At 44.7% G+C, this 26335-nt stretch overlaps 1 protein-coding gene across 2 annotated transcripts in view; it reads right to left on the minus strand.

Moving 5' to 3' along the window:
- The window catches only part of LOC147024650 (BAI1-associated protein 3-like), a 180727-nt gene that overhangs the window by 86337 nt on the left and 68055 nt on the right, over nucleotides 1–26335 (minus strand). For both annotated transcript variants that reach the window (XM_085884765.1, XM_085884764.1), the window contains exons 17-19: nucleotides 25090–25187; nucleotides 20206–20257; nucleotides 11962–12068 (exon numbers count right to left, since the gene is read on the minus strand). In XM_085884765.1, the coding sequence (XP_085740891.1) occupies nucleotides 11962–12068; nucleotides 20206–20257; nucleotides 25090–25187 (257 nt within the window). The remainder of the gene's footprint in view (nucleotides 1–11961; nucleotides 12069–20205; nucleotides 20258–25089; nucleotides 25188–26335) is intronic.

Consider the following 26335-nt stretch of genomic DNA (forward strand, 5'->3'; position numbering starts at 1 on the left):
TCTTTGAGAGAGAGAGAGAGAGAGAGTCTGAGAGAGAGAGAGTCTGAGAGAGAGAGAGTCACGAGAGAGAATCTTGAGAGAGAGTCTGAGAGAGTACGAGAGAGAGAGAGTCTGAAAGTCTGGCAGAGAGAGAGTCTGAGAGAGAGGAAGTCTGCAGAGAGAGAGAGAGAGAGTCTGAGAGAGAGTCTGAAGCAAGTAGAAGAGAGTCACGAGAGAGAGAGAGAGTCTGAAGAGAGAGAGGAAGTCTGAGAGAGAGAGAGAGAGTCTCGAGAGAGAGGAAGTGCTACGAGAGAGAGAGAAGTCTGAGAGAGTCGAGAGAGTCACGAGAGAGAGTCATGAGAGAGAGAGAGTCTGAGAGAGAGAGAGTCTGAGAGAGAGAGAGAGCAGAGGCACAGAGAGAGAGTCTGAGAGAGAGAGAGTCATGAGTAGAGAGAGAGAGAGTCTGAGAGGGAGAATCTGAAGGGAGAGAGAGTCACGAGAGTGCGAGAGAGAGAGTGAGTCACGAGGAGAGTAAAGTAGAGAGAGAGTCTGAGAGAGAGAAGTAGTCTGAGAGAGAGTGCGCAGAGAGAGAGTGCGAGAGAGAGAGTCTCGAGAGAGAGAGGCAGAGAGAGAGTGCGAGAGAGAGAGAGAGTGCGAGAGAGAGAGAGAGAGAGAGAGAGAGAGAGCCAGAGAGAGAGAGAGGCAAAGAGAGAGAGAGAGTGCTAGAGAGAGAGAGGTGCAAGAGAGAGAGAGAGAGCAGAGGGAGAGTGCGAGAGAGGAGAGTGCGAGAGAGAGAGAGTGAGGTCTGAGAGAGAGAGTGCGAGAGAGAGAGTGCAGAGAGAGAGAGAGAGAGAGAGAGAGAGAGAGAGAGAGAGAGAGAGAGAGAGAGAGCGCAGAGAGAGAGAAGTCTGAGAGAGAGAGAGAGCAGAGAGAGGAAGTCTGAGAGAGAGAGAGCGTAGAGAGAGAGCGCGAGAGAGAGAGAGAGCAGAGAGAGTCTGAGAGAGAGAGAGAGAGAGAGAGGAGATCTGAGCGCGAGAGAGAGAGAGTGCGAGAGAGGAGAGAGAGAGAGAGTGCACAGAGAGAGAGAGAGAGAGAGAGTGCTAGAGAGAGGAGAGTCTGAAGGGAAGAGAGAGAGTGCGAGAGAGAGAGTCACGAGAAGAGAGAGTAGAGAGAGTCTCGAGAGAGAAGTCTGAGAAGAGAGAATCTGAGAGAGAAAGTCTGAAGAGAGAGAGTGTGAGAGAGATAGTCTGGTGACGAGAGAATCTGAGAGAGTCACGAGAGAGAGAGTCTGAGAGAGAGAGTCACCGAGAGAGAGAGTGCTGAGAGAAAGAGAGTCACGGAGAGAGAGAGTGTGAGAAAGAGCGTAGAGAGAGAGAGAGAGTGCAAGAGAGAGAGTGCGCAGAGAGAGTGCGAGTGGAGCGAGAGAAGTCTGAGAGTGCGTAGAGTCACGAGAGTGCGTAGAAAGTGCGAGAGAGTGTGCAGGAAGGGAGAGTGCGAGAGAGAGAGTGCAAAAGAGAGAGAGAGTCACGACAGAGAGAGTGCGTAGAGAGAGAAAGTCTCGAGAGAGAGTGCGGATAGAGAGAGAGAGTGCGAGAGAAAGTGCGGTCGAGAGAGAAAGAGTAGAGAGAGTCTGTGAGAGAGAAAGAGAGTGCGTAGAGAGAAAGTCTGGCCTTGAGAGAGAGAGAGTCGAGAGAGAGAGCCTTGAGAGAGAGAGAGTCTCGCAGAGGGAGAGTGAGAGAGAGAAGTGCCAGAGAGAGAGAGTGCGAGAGAGGAGAGTCACGAGAGAGAGTCACGAGAGAGAAAGTCACGAGAGAGGAGAGTGCGTAGAGAGAAAGTCTGAGAGAAAGTGCGGTAGAGAAGAGAGTGTGAAGAGAGAATCGAGAGAGAGAGAGTAGTCACGAGAGAGAGAGTCTGAGAGAGAGAGTCTGAGAGAGAGTCTGAGAGAGAGAGTCTGAGAGAGAGAGTCTGAGAGAGAAAGTCACGAGAGAAAGTGCTGAGAGAGAAGAGAGAGTGCGACGAGAGAGTGTGCGTAGAAGAGAGAGAGAGTCTGAGAGAGAGAGTCTGAGAGAGAGTGCTGAAGGAAAGTCTGAGAGAAAGTCTGAAGAGAATCTGAAGGAGAAGTCTGAGAGAGAGAAAGTCTGAGAGAGAGAGAGAGAGTCACGAGAGAGAGAATCTGAAGAAAGTCACGAGATAGAGAAAGTCTGAGAGAGAATCTGAGAGAGAGAGAGCGAGAGAGAGTCACGAGAGAGAGAGAGTGCGAGAGAGAGTGCGAGAGAAAGAGCAAGAGTCACAGAGAGAGTGCCTTGAGAGAGAGAGTCTGAGAGAGAGAGTCTTGCAAGAGAGTCTGAGAGAGAGTCGAGAGAGAGAGAGTCTGAGAGAGAGAGTCACGAGAGAGAGAGTCTGAGAGAGAGAGAGAGCGGGAGAGAGAGAGTCTGAGAGAGAGAGTGCTGAGGGAGAAAGTCTGAGAGAGAGAGAGGGAGAGAGAGAGAGTGGCAGAGAGAGAGAGTCGACGAGAGAGAGAGTCACGCAGAGAGAGAAGTGCGCAGAGAGAGTCTGCAGAGAGAGAAAGTCTGAAGAGAGAAAGTGCCAGAGAGGGAGAGTGCGAGAGAGTCACGAGGCAGAGAGAGAGTAAGTGCGAGAGAGAGTACGAGAGAGAGAGAATGCGACGAGAGAGAGTCTGCGAGAGAAAGTGCTGAGAAGAGAGAAAGTCTCGAGAAAGGGAGGCAGAAAGAGTGCTGAGAGAGAGAGTCTGAGAGAGAGAGAGAAGTGCGTAGAGAGAGAGAGTCTCGAGAGAGTGCGAAGAGAGAGAGAGTGCGAGAGAGAGTCTGAGAGAGAGAGTGCGAGAGAGAGTCTTGAGAGAGAGAGTGCGAGAGAGAGAGTGCGAGGGAAGAGAGAGTGCGAGGGAGAAAGTCTAAGAGAGAGAGAGTCTCGAGAGAGAGAGTGTGAAAGAGGAGAGTGCACGAGAGAGAGAGTAAGTCTCGAGAGAGAGAGTGTAGAGAGAGAGAGTCACACGAGAGAGAGAGTCCGCAGAGAGAGAGTCTGCGAAGAGAGAGAGAGAGTGCGTAGAGAGAGAGAGAGTGCGAGAGAGAGAGAGAGTGCAGTAGAGAGAGAGAGTCTGCGAGAGGAGAGAGTCACGAGAGAGAGAGTGCGAGAGAGAGAATCTGAGAGAGTGCGAGAGAAGAGAAGTCACGAGAGAGAAAGTCTGAAGGGAAGAGTGCGAAGAAAGTCTTGAGAGTGAGAGAGTCTGAGAGAGTCACGAAGAAGGAGTCTGAGAGAGAGGGAGAGAGAGATGCGAGAAAGTCTGAGAGAGCGAGAGAGTCTGAGAGAGCGAGAGAGTCTGAAGAGAGCGAGAGTCTGAGAAAGTCTACGAGAGAGAGTCTGAGAGAGAGAGAGTCTGAGAGAGAGAGAGTCTACGAGAGAGAGAGTCTGAGAGAGAGAGTCTGAGAGAGAGAGAGAGAGCAGGGAGAGAGAATCTGAGGAGAAAGTGCGAGAGAGAGAGAGTGCTGAAGATAGAGAGAGAGTGCGAGAAAGAGTGCGAGAGAGAGAGTCTAGCGAAGAGAGAGTCTGAGAGAGAAAGAAAGTGCGAGAAATCTGAAGAAAGAAAGTCTGCAAAGTCTGAAGAGAGAGAGAGTCTGAGAGAGAGAAAAGTCATGAAGAGAAAATCTGAGAGTGCGAGAGAGAGAAGTCTGAGAGAGAAATCTGAAGAAAGTCTGAGAGAGTCTGGCGAAGTCTGAGAGAGAGTGCGAGAGAGAGTCATGAGAGAGTCTTGAAAGTCTGAAGAGGGAGAGAAAGCGAAGCGAGAGAGAGAGTGCGAGAGAGAGTGCGAGAGAGAGAGTGCGAAGAGACGAGAGAGTGCGCAGAGAGAGAGGCGAGAGAGAGAGAGAGAGAGAGAGAGAGAGAGAGAGAGAGAGAGAGAGAGAGAGAGAGTCTGAGAGAGAGTGAGAGAGAGAGAGTGCGAGATAGAGGCGAGAGTCTGAGAGAGAGTGCGTAGAGAGAGAGACGTAGAGAGAGTGCTGAAGAGAAAGAGAGAGTGCGAGAGAAGAGAAAGAGGCAATTAGAGAGAGAGCGCGAAAGTCACGAGAGAGAAAGTCTCGAGAGAGAGTCATGAAGAGAAGTCTGAGAGAGAAAGTGCTGAGAGAGAGAGAGAGAGTGCTGAGAGAGAGGAGTGCGAGAAAGTGTGCTGAGAGAGAGAGAGAGTCTGAGAAGAGAAGTGTGCTGAAGAGAGAGAGTCTGAAGAGAGAGAGTGTGCGAGAGAGAGAATCTGAGAGAGAAAGTCTGAGAGAGAGAGTCTGAGAAGAGAGTCAAGAGAGAGAGTCATGAGAGAAGAGAGAGTGAAAGTCTGAGAAGAGAGAGTCAGTGCGAGAGAGAAGTCTGAGGAAGTGCGAGAGAGAGAGTGCTGAGAGAGAGAGAGAGTCTCGAAGAGAGTCATGAGAGAGAGAGAGTGCGAGAGAGAGAGAGTGCTGAGAGAGAGAGTCTGCGAAGTAGAGAGAGAGAGTGTCGAGAGAGAGAGTCTGAGAGAGAGTCACGAGAGAGAGTGCGAGAGAGAGAGTCTGAGAGAGGGGAGTCACGAGAGAGAGTACGAGAGAGAGAGTGCGAGAGAGGAGAGAAAGAAGTCTCGAGAGAGAGTCTGAGAGAGAGAGAGTCTCGAGAGAGAGAAAAGTCTGAGAGAGAGTGCTAGAGAGAGAGTGCACGAGAGAGAGAGTGCAAGAGAGAGAGAGAGTCTGAGAGAGAGAGAGAGTCACGAGGCAAGTAGAGAGACAGGGCGAGAAGAGAGTGTGCGAGGGAGAGAAAGTGCGAGAGAAGAGAGAGTCTGAGAGAGAAAGTGCGAGAGAGTCTGAGAGAGAGAGTCACGAGAGAGAGAGAGAGAGTCTGAGAGAGAGAAAGTCTGAGAAAGTGCGAGAGAGAGAGAGTGCGACGAGAGAGTGCCAAGAGAGTGCGAGAGAAAGTCACGAGAGAGTGCACGCAGAAAAGTCTGAGAGAAAGTGCGAGAAGAAGAGAAAGTGCTGAGAAGAGAGTCTGAGAAAGTCTGAGAGAGAGATCTGAGAGAGAATCTGAAGAGAGAGAGTCTGAGAGAGAGTGCTGAGAGAGAGAGTCAGTGCGAGGAGAGAGAGAGAGTGCGAGGAAAGTCTGAGAGAGAGAGTCTCGAGAGAGAGAGAGAGTGCGAGAGAGAGAGTCACGAGAGAGAGAGTCATGAGAGAGAGAGTCTGAGAGAAGAGAGAGTGCGAGAGAGAGAGAGAGTGCGAGAGAGAGTCTACGAGAGACAGAGAGTCACGAGAGTGCGAGAGAGAGAGAGTCACGAGAGAGAGAGTGCGCAGAGAGAGAGAGTGTCTGAGAGAGAAAGAGGCGAGAGAGAGAGTCTCGAGAGAGAGTCTGTGAGAGAGAGAGTGCTGAGAGAGGAGAGAGTCTGAGAGAAGAGAAAGTGCGAGAGAGAGAGAGGCGAGAGTCTGAGAGAGAGAGAGTGCTGAGAGAGAGAGAGTCTGCGAGAGAAGTCTGAGAAAGTCTGAGAGAGAGAGAGAAATCTGAAAGTCTGAGAGAGAGAAATCTGAAGAAAGTCTGAGAGAGAGAGTCTGAAGAGAGAGAGAGTCTGAAGAAAGTCTGAGAGAGAGAAAGTCTGAGAGAGAGAGAGAGTGCGCAGAGAGAGAGAGTCACGAGAAAGTCTGAAGAGAAAGAAGAAGTCACCGAAGGAAGAGAGAGAAGTCTGAGAGAGAGAGTGCTGAAGAGAAGAGAGAGTGCGAAGAGAGAAAGGGAGAGTGCTGAAGAGAGAGAAAGTGCTGAGAGGGAGAAGAGAAAGTCACGAGGGAGAGAGAGAGAGTGCTGAGAGAGAGTGCGAAAGAGAAAGTCACGAGAGGCGAGAGAAAGTCTGAGTGCGAGAGAGAGAGGCGTAGTCACGAGAGGCGAGAGAGAATGCGAGAAGAGAAAGTCTACGAGAGAGAGAGAGTGCTGAGAGGGAGAGAGTGCTGAGAGGGAGAGTCTGAGAGAAAGTCTGTGAGAGAGAGAGAGAGTCTGAGAGAGAGAGAGTCACGAAGGAGAGAGAGTGCTGAAGAGAGAGAGAGAGTCTGAGAAAGTCACAGAGAGTCTGAGAGAGAAAGTGCGTAGAGAAGAGAGTGCTGAGAGAGAGAGTCTGAAAGTCTGAAGAAAGTCTGAAGAAAATCTGAGAGAGAGAGAGTGCGGAGAGGAGAAGTGCTGAGAGGAGAGAGAGTCTGAGGGAGAGAGAGAGAGAGAGTGCACGAGAGGGAGAGAGAGAGTCTGAAGAGAAGTCACGAGAGAGAGAAAGTCTGAGAGAGAGAGAGTGCTGAGAGAGAGAGAGAGTCTGAGAGAGAGAGTGCTGAGAGAGAGAGAGAGTGCTGAGAGAGAGAGAGAGAGTGCGAGAGAGAGAGAGAGTGCTGAGAGAGAGAGTCTGAGGGCAGAGAGAGAGAGAGTGCTGAGAGAGAGAGAGTCACGAGAGAGAGAGAGAGTCACGAGAGAGAGAGAGAGAGTGCTGAGAGAGAGAATCTGAAAGAGAGAGAGAGAGTCACGAGAGAGAGAGTGCGAGAGAGAGAGAGAGTCTGAGAGAGAGAGAGTCTGAAGAAAGAAAGAGAAATCTGAGAGAGAGAGAGTCTGCGTAGAGAGAGAGAAAGTCTGAGAGAGAATACGAGAGAGAGAGAAGTGCGAGAGAGAGAGGCGTAGAGAGAGAGAGTCTGAGAGAAGAGAGGAGAGTGCGAGAGAGAGAGAGAGAAAGTGCGAGAGAGAGAGAGTCTGAAGAGAGAGAGAGAGTGCTGAGGAGAATACGAGAGAGGGGCGAGTCACGAGAGAGAGAGAGTCTCGAGAGAAGAGAGAGAGAGTCTGAGAGAGAGAGAGAGTGCTGAGAGAGAGAGTGCGAGAGAGAAAGTGCGACGAGAGAGAGAAAGTCACGAAAGAGAGAGAGAGAGAGTCACGAGAGAGAGAGTGCGAGAGAGAGAGAGAGTCGACGAGAGAGAGAAAGCAGAGAGAGAGAGAGTCTGCGAGAGAGAGAGAGTCAGGCGAGAGAGAAAGTCTGAAGAGAGAGAGAGTCTGAGAGAGAGAGAGTGCGACGAGAGAGAGAGAGAGTCTGAGAGAGAGAGAGAGTCTGCGAGAGAGAGAGAGTCTGAGAAGAGAAAGTCTGAGAGTGCGAGGAGAGTGCGCAGAGAGAGTCTGAGAGAGAGAGAGAGAGTCTGAGAGGGAGGAGAGAGAGTGCTGAGAGAGAGGAGAGAGAGAGTCTGAGAGAGCGAGAGAGCGAGTCTGAGAGCGAGAGAGCGAGAGAGCGAGAGAGTCTCGAGAGAGTCTGAGAGAGTCTCGAGAGAGAGAGAGTCTGAGAGAGTCTGAGAGAGTCTGAGAGAGAGAGAGGGAGAGAGAGAGCGAGAGCGAGAGAGCGAGAGAGCGAAGAGCGAGAGAGACGAGAGAAACGAGAGAGAGCGAGAGAAGAGAGAGAGCAGAGTAGAGAGAGAGAGAGAGAGATAGAGAGAGAGAGAGAGAGAGAGAGAGAGTGTGAGAGAGAGAGAGAGTCTGAGAGAGAGAGTCACGAGAGTAGAGAAAGTGCGAGAGAAAATCTCGAGAAGAGAGAGTAGAAGAGTGCGAGAGAGAGAGAGAGTCTGAAGAGAAAGAGAAATCTGAGAGAGAGAGAGTGCGAGAGAGAGAGAATCTGAGAGAGAGAGAAAGTCTACGAAGAGTGCGAGAGAAAGTCAGCGAGAGAGCGAGAGAATCTGAAGAGAGATGAGAGAGTCTGAAGAGAGGCCAGAATGCGAAAGTGCGAGAAGACGAAGCCCAGTGCAGACGAAGTGCGAAGTGCAAGTGCAGAGAGTGCGAGTGCGAGAGTCTGCGAGAGTCACGAGAGTCTGGAGAGTGCTGAGAGTGCTGAGAGTCACAGAGGTGCTGAGAGTGCTGAGAGTGCTGAGAGGTCTGAGAGTGCTGAGAGTGCTGAGAGTGCTGAGAGTGCTGAGGTGCGAGAGTGCGAGAGTCACGAGTCACGAGAGTCACGAGTGCGAGAGCTAGAGCGAGAGAGAGAGAGAGAGAGAGAGCGAGAGCGAGCGGAAACGAGAGAGAGAGAGAGAGAGAGAGAGAGAGAGAGAGAGAGAGAGAGAGAGAGAGAGAGAGAGAGAGAGAGAGAGAGAGAGAGAGAGAGAGAGAGAAGCAACAACATCTGTCCGACCTCAAGAATGAACTTTCAAACTTGTCTCCTTCCCCTAAAAACTGGTGGTGCCTTCTCAAATCTGTTTCTGGTGTATGCCCTACCTTCACCCCCATTCCTCACTTCAAATAGCACCACAGTCGACTCCGCTCATGAGAAGGCCAAATGCCTCAATTCTGTATTTCCTTCGTAATCTTCTGTCTGTCTCTGTCTCTGTCTTGCTTTTCTGTCTCTGTCTTGCTTTTCTGTCTCTGTCTTGCTTTTCTGTCTCTGTCTTGCTTCTCTGTCTCTGTCTCTGTCTCTCTGACACACACTTGTTGCGGGCCTTGTGAAATGATCTGAGGTTGCCTTCGGTCAGATTTGCCTTCGAGGAGGTGAATGCAAGTAGTTTCAATGCAACTGTCTCAGCACAGGATTCAGTCTACCAAGTGTGGAAGGATTGGTAGGATAACTGAAAACACTAGAACGGGCACTCAGTCGAGCGCATACCTCCGCCAACGCCACATTTTGCTCCCCCCCCACCAGAAACCATTGATTGTGAGGGTATTTAATCCCATACCACATCTGCCATCACATATGTGTTATGTTGGCTTAAAAACATTAAATTTCCTGTGTCATATCATATATTACAAGATTGGGCATTGAATTCACAACATTTTGGCATTGATTGCATGCAAATTGGATAAAAAAATTGACTGCACTATGGCAAAATGACGATTTTAACCTTTTCATGACCTCGACCTTGACCTTTGTAGTCTTAATTTTGTAATTAGTATTGAGTGTGGGGAACAGAACAGTCAACATTTTGGTGTTGGTTTCATGCAAATCGGAAAAGAATTGACCGTGTTATGACTAAAACCGCACATTTTGCAATGTCGTGACCCCCCTGACTTTGACTCCCAACCGCTAATAAGCGTTATTATGTCATTGTATCATGTCACATATCACAAGATGGGGCATTGAATTCTGAACATTTTGGCATTAGTTGCATGCAAATTGGACACAAATTGACCGCGCTATGGTAAAAAGACGATTTTGACCTTTTCATGACCTTGACCTTGACCTTTGACCCGATCGCTCCCAATATCTAAGCAAACGGTCCTCGGATAATACCCAATCATCCCACCAAATTTGCTGCAATTCAGTTCAATACTTATGGAGTTATGCGAATAACAAACAAACAAACAAACAAACAAACACACATATTCACAAATAAATAAATACACAGCAATCAAAACATAACCTTCGCAACAAAGTTTGTGAAGGTAAACATGCAATTAATCTATGCATAAGGGAGAGTAGGTTTCTGTGCAAGAATTCCAAGGTTGATTTAATATCAGGGATGGTAGATATAGGAGACCAGTCCCTGCTAGTTTGCCTGAGTGAACGGATAGACTCGCCAGTGCTGAGGCTGTTCTTTGAGAATGGCCAGAGAGATGTTCACCTTTGTAAGCACATGAACAGATGAACAAATTGAGCAGAGTTAGAGCAAGATACATTGGTTGTGAAGTTGGTCATTACCACATCCAGAAGGGAGGATTTATCTTTCACAGAAATCTGTGTCAGGTTCCCCCAACACCTAGCCAGGCAGCGCCAGGAACCCTCCAACCCCCAGGTAGAACCAGTTAGTCCCTGAGAGTATATATATATATATATATATATATATATATATATATATATGAAGAAGAAGAAGGTGCTTCCAACCAAAAATAAAATGAAATCGACTCCACTAATTTGAACAATAAGCAAGAGCAGACCCGATCTCAGGTGATGTTTCACCAGCTTCACAGCCGGCTTACTCAGGCCACTGATCCTCATCCCTAAGAATGGCTGGATATATTGCAATGCTTATAAATGCCTGGAGATGTCTGTATTCATGGCTTTATTTAATTTCTACACATGCCATAACCTCGAGAATCTCTTAAACTCAGCCGAATCACAAAATTTAAGCTTCAGAATTTAGGTTAGCAGCAGTTCTGACTCGAAAAAAAAATAGTGTTCATTTGTCCAATTTGGACATTTTCGGGGCATTGCCGGGTGCATGGGTTTATATGAAGGATTGTCAATTGGTAATCGCTAGCCAAGCCAGTTGTTCCATTGGAGTGCTTAAGCCCCTTAGCGAGCACTCACCAAGCTACTTGGTTGTTCATTTAAAAGCCACCAGAAGTAAGACCATTGCTTTGCTGATGAAAATACCAATCTTTTCATAATTGCTAAAAGATAAAAAACGGAATAAAAATTAACTTACTGTCTTATTCGCCTCCCCTCACACTCCACCCCTCTCACTCATGCTGCCTCTCCCACCCACTCACATTACCTTCCCCTCCTCTCTCACTGCCTTCCCTTCCCTCCCATCTCACTGCCTTCCCTTCCCTCCTCTCTCACTGCCTTCCCATCTGCTCTTCCCTCCTTTTGAGCTAACCTGCTAGCTCCTCCACCCATCTTTTCTCTTTGCTTCCCCTACCTCCTCTCTCCTCACTCCCACCTCCCCTCTCCTTCCCCCTGTCTGTCTCTCTCCTCTCTCTTCTCTCTCTCTCTCTCTCTCTCTCCCCTTCCCTGCCATCGTCTCTCCCTCCCCTCCCTCCATCCCCTCTCTCTCCTTCCTCCTCTATCCTTCCCCTCCCTTCCTCTCCCACCCTACCCCTCCCTCTCATCCCACCCCTACCTATCTGTGAAGGGGATTATTTAGGACTGATGGTTTAGTTTTGAATTTAAAACAGTTTCCCCAGAGTGTAGCATCTATAAATCATATTCAGAGCGAGCAGACCGGAAGGGTGCAAAGGTCGCTACATGTATGAGCATGCATGCATGCTGGCAGGAAGGCCTTTGCCAGGCAGATTAGCATGGGTTTTAAATGCTCCCATCCAGTTATATATAGAAAATGGATATTAAAAAGAAAATGTTGTTGTTTGGGCACATTTTATCACCCTTCTCTTCACCTCCACTCACACTGCCTTCCTTTCCCTTCCCCTCACATCTCCTTCCATCCCCTAATTCTACCTTCCAATCACATTGCCTTCTCTCCCCCTCCCCTCACGCTTACATCCTCCCAAACCCTCTTCCCTCTCCACCCCCCCCCACCATGGACATCTCCAGGCGGTCTCTGCTTGCTGTATTAACCTATTGTTTTCATGTACCCCATTTTGTTCATGTTGTGCAGTTCAAGTGATATATTGACCCCTGCTGGAGACAGGGGGAATTACTTGCCATGGTGTAACTATAAACAGGGGGCTGCAAAAGTAGGTATACAGTAATGAAAAACAAAACTTGCGCACAAAACGTATTTTATTGATTATACAAGCATATCAATATTAACATACCAATAATAAACATATTAATCCCTCAAATGTTCAAACTGTTTCCCTCCAGCATTCATCCTTATATAATCCTTGGTATAATTGGTATAATTCATCCTTGGTATAATCCTTACTGTATACCTACTTTTGCAGCCTCTTTTATATATATATATATATATATATATATATATATATATATATATATATATATATATATATATATATATATATATATATATATATATATATATATTTGCCCCACCTCCCCTAATATCCACCCCCTCCCCCTCCCCCTCCCCCTGCTCAGGCTGCTTCTGCTCTTTCTAGGTTTCAAAAAGAGTACAGGACATGATGTGTTAATGGACTCGCAAAGGAATGTGGAAAACCACCCAGTATAATCCTTCCACAGGAAGTACATACTGTATAAGAATCTATTGTCCACTGATTTGGCAGCATTGATTCTCCTCTTAAAGAATTGCACTTTTAGGAGAAGTCATCACACACTGAAACCTTTTATATATAAGACAAAAGAGGTGGAGACTGTATGTATCGTCTCGTACTTACCTATCCAATAATTTCTGCAAATAACTCAGCTTTTGATACAAATGGAGGCTGCACATGGCTGGAAGCTTGGAGACTTCTGCCATATGGGGTCCAATGTCATGGAATAACTGCAATGAAACAGCAGTGATGTCTATTTTGTTGTAGAGTAAAGAAATACACTACTACTGTTCAAGTATTGGTGGATGAACTGCATTTACATATATATATATATATATATATATATATATATATATATATATATATAATTTTTTGCAATGAAAAGACTCCTTGTATAACATGGCCATTAATCACATGCAGGACAAACACAAGTAGACATCAGTGTACTTCAACATGAATTACGACAACAGTAAACAATGGACAAGCACATGAATTACAATTGTATCAGATGGAATTTTAACATGGTGTTTTTAACATAATGAGCCATTAGTTTGGAAGTGTTCCTAAACAGGATAAAATACATCCACAATTGTTTTTTTTTTATGTGAGGCAGGATGAGGCCAATGTGCAACAGTTAATGCTTGTTGGTGTGAGCAGGGTGTACGTGTGCTGATGATTTTTTTTTTGTCTACATTGTCAAGGCTCGTATGAGAGCTAACACACAACGCACAGCAAGGGGGGCATGAGACAAGAGGGGTGGGAGAGGGAAGGACAAAACAGTGGGGAACAGAGACATTAAGAGATCTGTGGAAGGGAGAGGGATGGGGGCAGGGAACACAGGGTATACAGGATGCACATTACAGGGACTTTCAGGAAGGAAAGCAGGGAATTGAAGGAGGTGGGTTTGGGTTGGATTAATGGGGGTAGAAAATATCGAGGTTTTGGATGGGGGATGATAAGAGGTGGTGGTGAACAGCTGTTTTGAAGGCCTGGAGGAAAGAATGGGATTGAAGAGAGTGAGGGAGTTTATTCCAAAGGCGGAAAAAAGAGGAATAAAAGAATGACGGTGAGCAGTGATTCGTGATATTGGTAGTTTTTCTAGAAGGGGGTTGTTGGCGGACCAGCATCCAGAAGAATGGGATTGAGTAATACAATGAGGAAAATGTGAGTTGTATTCCAAGTGAGTGGATAAGAGAGAAAGAATCCAAAGGGCCAAACTTATTCTTACCCAGATTAATGGTTTTGTTTGTTGTTTGACGAAACAAAATAATACTGTTCCATTCACACCATAAAGGCATGCAGGGCTGCTGAGAGTTTCATTGGCAAGTAATACAGTCCTGGACAGGTTGCCACTCTGACACAGGTCACCATGAATGGTTATTACCCCAGTACACTGGAACTCATTTTGCTGACCTCAAAAGAATGACAGGCTCCATCAACCTCACCTGGTGTTAATTCAACGGATAGATAAGGGTTCAAACTCAGGACTCTTAAGTCCCTTGCCAGCCACCTCAACCGCTAAGCCAACACCAGGCATTAACTAAACAACATAAACATATATAATTAATTTTTTTAAATCTATTTTCCAGTTATGATAAATCGCATCTGATTTTTCAGAACATCCACATTAACAAGTCATTAAAAAATTCTTTTTTTAATGCAAAAGGATGTGGGGATGTTCCTCCAAAAAGTATGTAAACAAGGAAGGGATGGTCACAAGAAATGATCATGTGAAACCACCCCTCCACCTTTCTTTGAATAATGGCCTTACCAATACACTCTTAGGTTGGGCAATTGTGTCGCCACTGACCTGCATAAGTCACCAGGTGGAATGATAGGTGTGGCCCACTCCTCTTCACCCTTCTATGCCCAAGGTGTAGGGATGGAGCTGTGCTTACTTTGAAATGCTTATTTGTGGAACCTTATCAAGTTATGAAATTTTCGAGTAATCATGGACCTTCCCACAGTGAAATGCAGTAGATTTGTGTTTAAACCAGACCGGAGCTCAAACTAATTTTGAGTTTGGGTGTCTGAAAAGAGGAAGAAGAAGAATTACAAATGGCCTATTTTGGCTCAGTCAGTTTTGTAGCTCAGTGATGCTGTCCAAGAGTTTTATGAATATTGGTGGATATCAAATCCTCTGCAGATGACTGGTAGGTATTTTATAGATTTGTGAGTTTGTATCTTGGTTGATTTTTTTTGAGGATTTGTATTGTATTTTCCCTGTGGAGTGTCCATGCCATTCCAAGATATGAAGTCAACTGACTTTCTGATAGGAAAGTCCACCAACTAACTGATAACATTATCAAAAGCATTGCGACAGCAAGGAAATATGCAAGAATGTGAATTGGCAAGCATTTATTGATGTCGAAATGGTATGTTCATCTATCTTTAGCACCGGGCACAGCTCAGGCCCTGTGACTAACACTTTGTACAACATGTCGTTCAATGTTCGTATGAAAGCTTCGTATTGCACCCTTGTGTGCCTTAAAGTTATATCGATCAAATTTGGCTTTTCTATCCTATTTTATACATCAGCATAATGCTTTCCATTTCCGAAGGACATTCCAGTTTACTTAGCAAGGCACAATGTGACATGCCACAAAGTCCTGGGATCTATGAACTATTCCATATTGAAGGTCAGTCAGCCTTTTACCTCGTGTTAACTTGATTAAAACTGACCTTCGATATCTATTGCACATAAAGCACATGCAATTTTGCATTGTGGGAACAATTATTAATACAAATTGATTTTAAGGGAGGGGATGGGATTGAATTGAGAAAAATACAATGAGAAAATGCATGAGGGAAGGTAGAAGAGCGGTGCGTAAAACAAGGAGAACAAGAAAAAGAGCAATCAGAGATTGCAGACCCTCGCCAGGACTTGTTTTGTGTGATGTATTTTGTGTGGCGTTTGTGTACTGGTGTGTTACGTAATTAATAAGAGACATAATTAGAATGGCCACTTTATAAAGGCTGGCAGAGATGACCACTTCAGCCACTTCAGAGAAGAGGATTTTGAAGGTTTTTTTTTTTGAAACAAAATAGCTGCCAAATCACGTGACCGATGACATCATCAAAAAATGTTGTGGACAATTTTATCCTGAGACGACCCTCAAAAATTTTCGTTCTGATTGGATGTAGCATTCTACATCTGCAATTATGATGTCATAAAGAAGGCACATATGACATCATATGCAATTAAACTCATTCCCCATGAGGAGTACTTGCCATGTGACAATTTTCAATTTTTACCTTGGTGCGGTTTTTAGAGAAACAGAGGTCCAAATTTTTCCCATTTTTCCAACATGGCTGCCATACCCTGTGAACGATGATGTCATAATTATTTTTAAAAACTATACGCGAGTAGTCACACCAATGGCGAAAATTTTGTCTCAATCTGTCAAGTAGTTGCAAAAAAAATTACGAAAGTTCTGTGCGGACAATCAAACAAACAAAGAAACAAACAAGCAGTCATAGACTAGTACTTACGAAATCGTCAACTTGACCTCTGACCTTGTCTAATAAAAGCTGTCTCGAGAGAAGGTAGCGACGCAAACCAAAAGTTTCTACGATGATTCTGTACCAAACCATCAAAAATTGTAACGTCGACCGAAGCAAAAATCTCCATTTTTCCATGCAATTATTTTATATTATTTTATGAAAGTCACAAAACCGTAATATTCAGCCATCCACCAACAATCTTTACATAATCCGACGGCTCAGCGAGTCAGGCATGCGACGATAACCTTTATTGGAATAAAAAATGACTTTTAAACACCATATTTATCGAAAACACCATCAGCGCGCACATGCAAAACCATACGTGACTCAATGACGTGTCTGCTCGAGCGCACTGCATCACGTGACGACCCGTGACGCGCGAGTGAAATATTTTTTATACAATCTTAAAACGTCTCCAAAACATCCGATTTTTACCAGAATTTCGACAACCGAGTTTTAAGCGTCCTAAGCGATCGCAAAAACAGAAGACAAAATTAAAATCGAAGTTAAAACGAACTTGTAACGTCGAGCAAGCAAAAATACTCCATTTGTCCACATGAATTTATGGAATTATGTTTGACCTCACTGTGACCTTGACCTTTGACCGATTTTGACCAAAATCTAATCAGCGCTAGCCATCACCATCCTGAATCACGTGGTGTAATTTGACATTGGTAGCTTCTTCCGTTCATGTGTTATCGTGCTTACAAACAAACACACAAACACACAAACAAACACACAAACAAACAAGCAGTCATAGACTGGTACTTACGAAATCGTCAACTTGACCTCTGACCTTGTCCAATAAAAGCTGTCTCTCGAGAAGGTAGCGACGCAAACTAGAAGTTTCTATGATGATTCTGTACAAAACCATCAAAAATCGAATATTTTGGATGTTTGACCTAACCATGACCTTGACCTTTGAACGATTTTGACCAAAATCTAATCAGCACTAGCCATCACCCTCCTGAATCACGTGGTGTAATTTGACATTGGAAGCTTCTTCCGTTCTCGAGTTATCATTTTTTGGATGTTTGACCTCACTGTGACCTTGACCTTTGACCGATTTTGACCAAAATATAATCGGCACTAGCCATCACCCTCCTGAATCACGTGGTGTAATTTGACATTGGTAGCTTCTTCCGTTCTCGAGTTATCTGTACCAAACCATCAAAAATCGGATATTTGACCTCACTGTGACCTTGACCTTTGACCGATTTCGAGCAAAATCTAATCAGCACTTGCCATCACCCTCCTGAATCACGTGGTGTAATTTGACATTTGTAGCTTCTTCCCTTCTCGAGTTATCGTGCCTACAAACAAACAAACAAACAAACAAACATACAAACAAACAAACAAAGAAACAAGCAGTCATAGACTGGTACTTGCGAAATCGTCAACTTGACCATTGACCTTGTCTCATAAAAGCTGTCTTGAGAGAAGGTAGCGACGCAAACCGGAAGTTTCTAAGATGATTCTGTACCAAACCATCAAAAATCGAATGTTTTGGATGTTTGACCTCACTGTGACCTTGACCTTTGACCGATTTTGACCAAAATCTAATCAGCGCTCACCACCACCGTCCTGAATCACGAGGTGTAATTTGACATTGGTAGCTTCTTCCGTTCTCGAGTTATCTGTACCAAACCATCAAAAATTGAATATTTGACCTTGCTGTGACCATGACCTTTGACCAATTTTGACCAAAACCTAATCAGCACTAGCCATCACCCTCGAGAATCACGTGGTGTAATTTGACATTGGTAGCTTCTTCCGTTCTCGCGTTATCGTGCCTACAAACAAACAAACAAACAAACAAACAAACAGAAACGGAAGGCATCAATATACTTACGAAATCTTTAGATTTCTTAAGTAACAATCAGTCGTAGACTGATACTTACGAAATCGTCAACTTGACCTCTAACCTTGTCTAATAAAAGCTGTCTCCAGAGAAGGTAGTGACGCAAACCAGAAGTTTCTACGATGATTCTGTACCAAAACCATCAAAATCGAATGTTTGACCTCACTGTGACCTTGACCTTTGACCGATTTTGACCAAAATCTAATCAGCACTAGCCATCACGTTCGTGAATCACGTGGTGTAATTTGACATTGGTAGCTTCTTCCGTTCTCGAGTTATCGTGCCTACATACAAACAAACAAACAAACAAGCAGTCATGGACTGGTACTTACAAAATCGGCAACTTGACCTCTGGCCTTATCTAATAAAAGCTGTCTCTCGAGAAGGGAGCGACGCAGACTAGAAGTTTCTACAATAATTCTGTCTCAAGCCATCAAAAATCGTAACGTCGACCGAAGCAAAAATCTCCATTTCTCCACACAATTATATTATACCTTAACGTGACTCAACGACGCGTCTGCTCGAGCGCACTGCATCATGGGACGACCCGTGATGCGTCGAGTGAAATATTTTTTATACAATCTTAAAACTTCTCCAAAACATCCGATTTTTACCAGAATTTCGACAACCCAGTTTTAAGCGTCCGAAGCGATCGCAAAAACCGAAGACAAAATTAAAATCGAAGTTAAAACGAACTCGTAACGTCGAGCGAAGCAAAAATACTCCATTTCTCCACATGAATTTATGGAATTATGTTTGACCTCACTGTGACCTTGACCTTTGACCGATTTTGACAAAAATCTAATCTGCACTAGCCATCAACCCTCCTGAATCACGTGGTGTAATTTGACATTGGTAGCTTCTTCCGTTCTCGAGTTATCGTGCTTACAAACAAACAAACAAACAAACAAACAAACAAACAGAAACGGAAGGCATCAATATACTTACGAAATCTTTAGATTTTGTAAGTAACAAACGGACCCAAGCGCAATCCCCTCTCCTTTGGCGAGGGTAAATATAGGAGCTTTATAGAAGCTAGAGGGGCTGTGAGTTGGAGAGAGGTTGTAGGAAAATAAACCAATTTATCAGGTGTGTGATGCCCTATTTTACCAAAAGTTTGTGACATCGCATACCTTTCCCATGACATATTTCCCATAGGCATATCTTTCCCATGGTGAAAAGTGTAAAGGTGTGTAAAGGTTTGATGTGTAAAGGTCATTACACATTTGATGTGTAAAGGTCATTCTTTTTTGTATACGAGGTCAAGGCTCATGGAAGAGCTCAATCACTAAGTGGATCAGTACGCTGCAGAACAAAAGCAACAGTGGAGAGAGGGGGAAAACACCACCATCAGGGTTGAAGGACAAAATAGAGGGAGACTTGGACAAATAATGGGTGTGGGGAGTAATGAGGAGTAGGAGATGATGCATGGGTTGGACAAAATGGATACAGAAGGAAACTGTCAGGAGGAAAAACTTGATATTTGGAAGGAGGTGGGCTTGGGGGTGTGAGGTGGGGGTTTAATGGGGGTAGAAAATGGGGGATGATCTGAAATGGTGGTGAACAACTGTCTTGAAGACTTGGGGGTGAAGAATGAGATTGAAGAGAATGTGAAAGTTGGTTGCGCGGGAGGGGGGGGGGGGGGGAAGAGGAACAAATGAGTGAAGATGAGCAGTGAGCCTGGATTTTGGCACTTTCACCAGAAGGGGGTTGCTGGCAGACTACATGCACCCTGAATAAACCTGGGGCAGGGGTGGGGGGGGGAGTGGGAATGGACAAAGCATGGAAAAAGCAGAGGGTGCAAGATCTGCAAGGTGGTGGTAGAAGACAGAGAGACCAACGACTTGTTTGCGATGATGAAGTGATGGGCCCATATACTCTGCTTCATGACAGAACATTCGTGTAATGTTGAAGGCCTTGGTTTCCATGGTGTCAAGCTGTGTAATGTGTGAGGCAGGGGCACCACCCAGAGGAGTGAGCAGTATTCCATCAAGCTTCGGATGAAAGCCTTGTCGGTGGATATGAGTTCAGATGTGTCAAGTAAGGACTTTGTATAACACAGGATGGCTTTGTCGGCCAACTTTGAAATGTGGTTTGCCCCAGAAGATCATGGCTGAGAGTGAGACCCAGAAGTTTGAGTGAGTGAACTTCCTCAAGAGGATTATTGAGAAAGTCGATGGGATGGTTTGCCATATGTTCCAAAGAGGGAAAGAGGGAAAGAGGGAAGAGACAGAGAGATGGAGACGGAGACATGGGGAGAGAGAGAGAGAGAGAGAGAGAGAGAGAGAGAGAGAGAGAGAGAGAGACCGAGAGAGAGAGAGAACGAGAGAGACAGAGAGAGAGACAGAGAGAGAGAGACAGAGAGAGAGAGAGAGACAGAGCGAGACAGAGACAGAGACAGAGACAGAGACAGAGACAGAGACAGAGACAGAGACAGAGACAGAGACAGAGACAGAAACAGAGACAGAGACAGAGACAGAGACAGAGACAGAGACAGAGTCAGAGACAGAGACAGAGACAGAGAGAGAGAGAGAGAGAGAGAGAGAGAGAGAGAGAGAGAGAGAGAGAGAGAGAGAGAGAGAGAGAGAGAGAGAGAGAGAGAGAGAGAGAGAGAGATTTGTCAGGAATGAAAGAGACATTCCAATGACCAGGTTGTGATTTTGTAAAGGTCTGCAGAGAGGGAAAAGGCTGCTGTTGCCCATCTGAAGGATGAGGGATGTCAAGGCAGAGGATGGAGTGATCACAAATAGGTGAAGGAGATTTTCCAGAGAGTCAGAGAGATCCATGATGAAGACTAGGAATACAACTGGCTTGGAAAACTGCCTTGTAGCACTCCAGCCTTGACAGGGAGAGGAGATGAAAGAATTCTGTTGAGAGTAGAGGAAGTCAGTCACGCAATAGTAGACTTGACCTTGGATGCCATAGGTAGAGAGTTTGGAGAGCAAGGTTTGAAAACTTTGGAATCTTATGAATGTCAACGATTTCACAAATATGAGGCTTACCAATTGGACAACATTTTTGCCAATTTCGCTCTTCAAATCAAATCCCAGGATTCTGCAAATGACAGGAGCAGAGAGTGAGAAAAAAAAAATATGATGCATTGTACAAGGTATTTAATCTTTACTAACGCCCTGGCCATAAGTTGGGTGTGTTATTATTGCAATGATACCGTCTGTGAATTTGTCTCTTTGTCGGAAGAATAACTGAGCAATAATGGCAGCTAAAATCACCAAATCTGACACAGCGCTTCATATTGTGAATGTGTCATGCAAATTCAACTTTGAGCTCACAAGGAGAAATATGAAATGAAAATTACTCCAGGAATATATTTACTCACACCATAACTATGCAACAGTATAGGTTAGCACCCTCTGGAGCTGCGTTGCATGAAGAGAAAACAATGGCGTGCACGAGAACTTCCATTGAATGTGTTATATTTCTTACAGTGTTTATTTACTTTCAGTCTAAGTCTTCTTCAATTGATAAAAAATGTTAAAACAACAGCAGGCATTCAAATGCAAACAAACAGTTGAGCAGGACAATGAATACAGTATTGCTAAAACAAACAAATATCCTTCAAATGATGCACCAACTTAAAAAGCGAAATAACTACAAACATATCACCACAAAATTGTGAGCTGTATGTTCGAATAATTACTGCCAACTGGCTAACAATTTCATACCAACTCAAAACAACAACAATTGATTTATTTCTCTCTTCACCTTGTCAAATATGTTGAATGCTTAAAATGTGTCCCAGAGAGTGGAAATGATGATGAGCAAGACTCGCTCATCAGGGTGAGGCATGAGAGAATGATAAATAATTTACTTGATTTGCACAAGAAATAGAAAGAAATTGTCCTCAATAGATACTATTACGATTCAGCGGACGCATCCCAGATCAAACCTAAATAGATATACAGTGCATATAGAAAGTCTATACCAACTTTCAAAATTTTCACCTTTTGTTGCCTTATATCCTGGAATTAAATTGCATTAAATCAGACTTTTTCCAACCTTGATTTAAACAGCTTAACCCACAACTTCCAAGTGAAAAACAAATTCAACAAATTGAAGAAAATCAATTAAGAATACAAAACTAGAATATGTTGTTCGTCTTTCGGCTGCTCCCGTTAGGGGTCGCCACAGCGGATCATCCGTTATGATCCGCATACTGATTTGGCACAGGTATTACACCGGATGCCTTTCCTGATGCAACCCTGGTCGCCTCTTACGACACAGGGATAAGGATTGGGTTTCGCCATGATTCCAGGCTGCCCTACACCCTCTCATAGCACGGCCCAGTGCAGAGTGCCCGTCCTCAAGCGATCCTCCAACCCAAGCCTCTGAGTAGCCGGATTACAGGTGCACGCCACTACGCCCGGTATAATACAAAACTAGAATATCTTGGTTGGATAAGTGTCCACCGCCCCTGAGTTAATACTTAGTGGAAGCACCTTAAACAACAATTACAGCTGGGAATCTGTTGGGATAGGTCTCCACCAACTTTGCACACCTTTATTGGGCAATATTTGCCCATTCTTCTGTCCAAAACTGTTCAAGATCAGTCAGGTTGTGTGGAGAGTGTTGATAGACAGCAATCTTCAAGTCATGCCACAGATTTTCGATTGGATTTCGGTAGGAGCTCTGGCTGTGCCACTCAAAGACATTTATCTTTTTGTTCCTTAGTCGCTCCAGTGTAACTTTAGCTGTGTGCTTCGGGTCATTGTCATGCTGAAAGGTGAACTTCCGTCCCAATTTCAGCTTTCTTGCAGAGAGCAGCAGCTTTTCCTCTCAGATATTTCTGTATTTTGCTCCATCCATTTTGCATTTAATCCTGACAAGTTCCCCAGTCCCTGCTGATGACAAACATCCCTATAACATGATGCTGCTACCACCATACTTCAGAGTAGTGATGGTGTTCTTTGGGTGATGTGCTGTGTTGGGTTTCCACCAAATGCAAAGTTTTGCATTTAGGCCAAAAAATTCCCTCTTAGGTTCATCAGATCACAAAACTTTTGGCCACATGCCTTCAGAATCTCCGGATTGTTTTTTGCACACCTCAAACGGGACTCAAGGTGGGTTTTTTTGAGGAATGGCTTCCTTCTTGCCACCCTACCATACAGGCCAGACGTGTGGAGTGCTTGGGATATTGTTGTTACATGCAAACAGTGACCAGTCTTTGCCATCATGAACACCCTGTTGATGAGCACCTTGTTAATTTTCTTCAAAAGGGGTGTTTAATTCTATCCAAATACCCCGTTTTCATTCATGCACTTCCTTGGAGTACCCTCAGTATGCATGCAGTCGAGTCTGGGTTTGATTTCATCCCAGTTCTAAACTGTCGGAGTGGTGCTGCACAGTCAGGGCATATTACATCACAAAGTCCGCCATCCCTTAGATGGACATTAAGCTGGGAACACATCTGGTGGTGTTATCCAGTTGATGTTAAACATGCTACGGTGTCTTTTGACAAAAGGTAGGCAAGTTATTGCGAGCACTCTGAAATAGTCTTGCTCCATCCTCCCCAGAAATGATGCAACCAGTGGGCCAACCTTGTATTGATTCCTCATCTAATATCCATATGATACGATATGATCAACCCTTACTGAAGTCTTTCTTTTTCCTTATAACCACTTCATTAATTTCTGTTAAACCTTTGTCTTACACTTTGAATAATCTGTCAACCATATTTTATTTGTTGGGAGGACAAGTTATTTATCTATCTATAATTCCAGCAATGTGTGTGTGTGTGTGTGTGTGCGTGCGTGTGCGCGCGCGCGCGCACGTGCGTGTGTGTGCGTGTCTGTGTGTCTGTCTGCGACCACCGTTTCTCGACAACCGCTGGTCCGATCTTATTGAAACTTGCCAGGAATATTGCCGGGGATCTGCGGATGTGCCTTTTCAAGGTTTGATATTAATCGGACGAGCGGTTCCCAAGTTACGGCCATTTTATTGCTTTTTTCGGTGTTGGAAAGGTGTATATTTCGCAGCTGAAGTGTCGTTCCACCTTATCACCTTATCATGCCATTTTTTTCCCAAATATATCTCAGAATAATGATAACAGCATATTAATAATAATAATAGCACAATAATTGGCAGTAATAAAAAGAATAACGTGATACAATGACCAATGTCTGTCAACCAATAACGAACTATATATTGTCTGTCAACCAATAATGAATGACCAATAACGTCTGTCAACCAATGACAGGACATGGTGCTATGACGTCACAATTAATGGTTTTTTCACGATTGACGTCACAATTCTTCTTCTTCGTTTGGTATGACATCACAATCGACGCTGGGGACCTGAGTATGTGCCTTTTCAAGGTTTGATATTAATCGGATAAGCAGTTCCCAAGTTACGGCCATTTATCTGTCAACCAATGACAATACACGGTGCTATGATGTCACGAATGACGTCACAATTTTTTTTTTGCACGATTGGCGTCACAATTCTACTTCTTCGTGTGGTATGACATCACAATCGACGCTGGGGACCTGAGTATGTGCCTTTTCAAGATTTGATATCATTCTTCATCCGTTTCAGCTGTTTCCCAAGGTTTGAAAACTGTTTTTTTTCCCAAGGTTTGAATTAATTGTTCAAATTATTAATTAATCCCAAGGTTTGTATTTTCCCAAGTGAAACAGCTGTTTCCCAAGGGTTTGAAAGCTGTTTTTTCCCAAGGTTTGAATTAATTGTTGTGCCTGGTAGACATTTGTGAATACATTTACAGAGAGAGGGGCGAGAGAGGAGGGGGGAGAGAGGAGAGGGGAGAGAGGAGGGGGGAGAGAGGGAGGCAAGAGGGGGGGGCGAGAGGGGAGGGAGAGATGGGAGGGAGAGAGGGGGTGAGAGAGAGGGGGTGTCACAATTCAAGAGAGGGGGAGAGAGGAGGGGGTGAGAAATGGGGACGGGAGAGGGGGTGAGAGTGAGGGCGAGAGAGAGGGGCGAGAGAGGAGGGGGAGAGAGGAGGAGCGAGACGAGAGGGGAGAGAGGGAGGCAAGAGAGGGGGGAGAGAGAGGGGGGGAGAGAGGGGAGGCGAGAGAGAGGGGCATCACAATTCTTCTTCTTCTTCGTTTGATATGACGTCACAGTTGACGCTGGGGACCTGAGTATGTTCCCCAGGTGTTTCGCAAGTTATGGCCATTTATGATACGGTTGGTCCGATCTAATTGAAACAATGCCCCAATCCAGTCATCGTTTACGAGAGCGAAGGAACGAAGCTGCACATACGGGCACGCACCTACGGGCACGCACTAGTTATTTTAAATCTAGTTCACTGAAACACATCTTGAGGTATATTGCTGTCTTGTTTTATTTCTCTTTGCAATTTAGGGAATACTGTTCACCTCACATTAGTCTCAAGTTGCTCTTGCATGAGCATTTGTTCTGGTGATGGATGGAAAGGATCGGCATAGAACTTTTGCAGCTAGTATTTTTATCCAGCATTATTATTTTCTGTGTTTTACTGCATTAACTCGGTGTACATTGTATATCCATTGTGCTTTTTGGACAATTGCTATAACTTCCATTACCTTATGAGATATTAATATCATCTGTTTATTAAATAATAATGGGGTAAGCTTCAAGGAGGAAAAAAAATTGAGAAAATTCAGCTGAGAAAAATAAGTCAAAGAAGAAGAATAAGATAAAGAGAGAGGAATGAGAGGAAAATGGGGGAGAAAATGAAATAGCAGGTAGTTGAGGATCGGAGTAAGGGTTGTTGTAGAAAAGGAAAGGGATAGGCCGATAGGGTATGTGAAGGTAAATGGGGGTAGGGAGAGGTGAGGGGTAATTCATAGAATATATTTGCATTGTACATTATCGAGATTTGTAATTATTCACAATATTACTCTAAGACCCTTTCACATGAAATTCACACCTGGTCAGGTCTGGATGTTGTAGATCATTCCTTGTCTGTAGCATCTCTTCAATCTCATTTGTAATAGCACTCATCATTTGCAGGGAATGACCCTTATCCTGAAACAAGGAAGAGCCATTGCATGAGATTCACACAATGAGCATCATGAGATCCAAACTGTGCTCTCTTTATATAATATACTGCAGTTCTCTTGAGACATTATATCATAAAAAAGGTATAAAATATTGTGATGTGGAAGAGGGTGAGGGAACCATAGATATATTGTATTAAGAATAGTTTGGTCCATGTGATCACATAGGTTAGATTCTTCCTTGTATTGAGGATTTTTGTCTCGATAACAGTCGTCTTGTAAAACGTGCACCGAGGAGGCAATGAGCATCCCTTATGGAGCACTATTGAGTAAGATTGTATGGTGTAACACCTCCAGTTTTCAGGTGAGGCCAGGTGGAGCATGTTTGGGCCCAAAGGTATACATAGCACTGCATGGAATGCCCTGTGAGCTCTTGAAGAGGGCTTTACATGGACCGATAGAGAGGACTCGATGCGGTGGTTGGGAAAAGGGAACTACTGAAAACCTTCAGTGGACAGAACAATGAGGTACCACCCATGACAGTGAGTGCCAAATGAGAGGGACCAACTGTGTGCTGGAAAGGTGGTCCCTGTGGGGCGAAAAGGCTGAAGCGCTTTGCATGCCAGTTGAAGTTGGACCGAATAGGAAGAGACATCCTTCCCTCAGCTTGGGCGCCATCCTCTCTTCTCCTGGCCTTCTCACATTCTTGCCATTCCTCCTCTTCACCATCGCACTCTGAGCCATATGTCACCTTGGGCCATGCCAGCTATGACCATTATCATCCTGCAGCCGCCATAGACTCATGCTGTCACAAGCCCTCGCCTGCCCCTTTGTTCAAGTGTGTGTCTGGTAATTGTCTCATCATGGGGTTAGGCTTTGTTTCGTTATTTTGTGAATAAGTTTAGCATGTGTCATCATTCCTATTCGTGTCTGCCACTTGGTTCATTACATCCTATTTATAACATCTTGTATACCCTTATTACTATATTATTTTGGTAATAAACCATTGAATTTATAACAAGCATATTCCTGCCTTTCTTTTTTTGCCTCGCTTGTGTTTTACCAGCAGGTTTGGCTCTAATTGGGTGATCCTTTGTGAATCGTAGCACAAACTGAACATAGCAACTTAACATATTTTGGTCATTCATGGGGTCTTATACCCAAGGTTTAATCGGT

Source organism: Eptatretus burgeri, chromosome 6 (assembly GCF_056783735.1).
Source record: "Eptatretus burgeri isolate ZD-2024b chromosome 6, Ebu_testis_v1, whole genome shotgun sequence".
Lineage (NCBI taxonomy): Eukaryota > Metazoa > Chordata > Myxini > Myxiniformes > Myxinidae > Eptatretus > Eptatretus burgeri.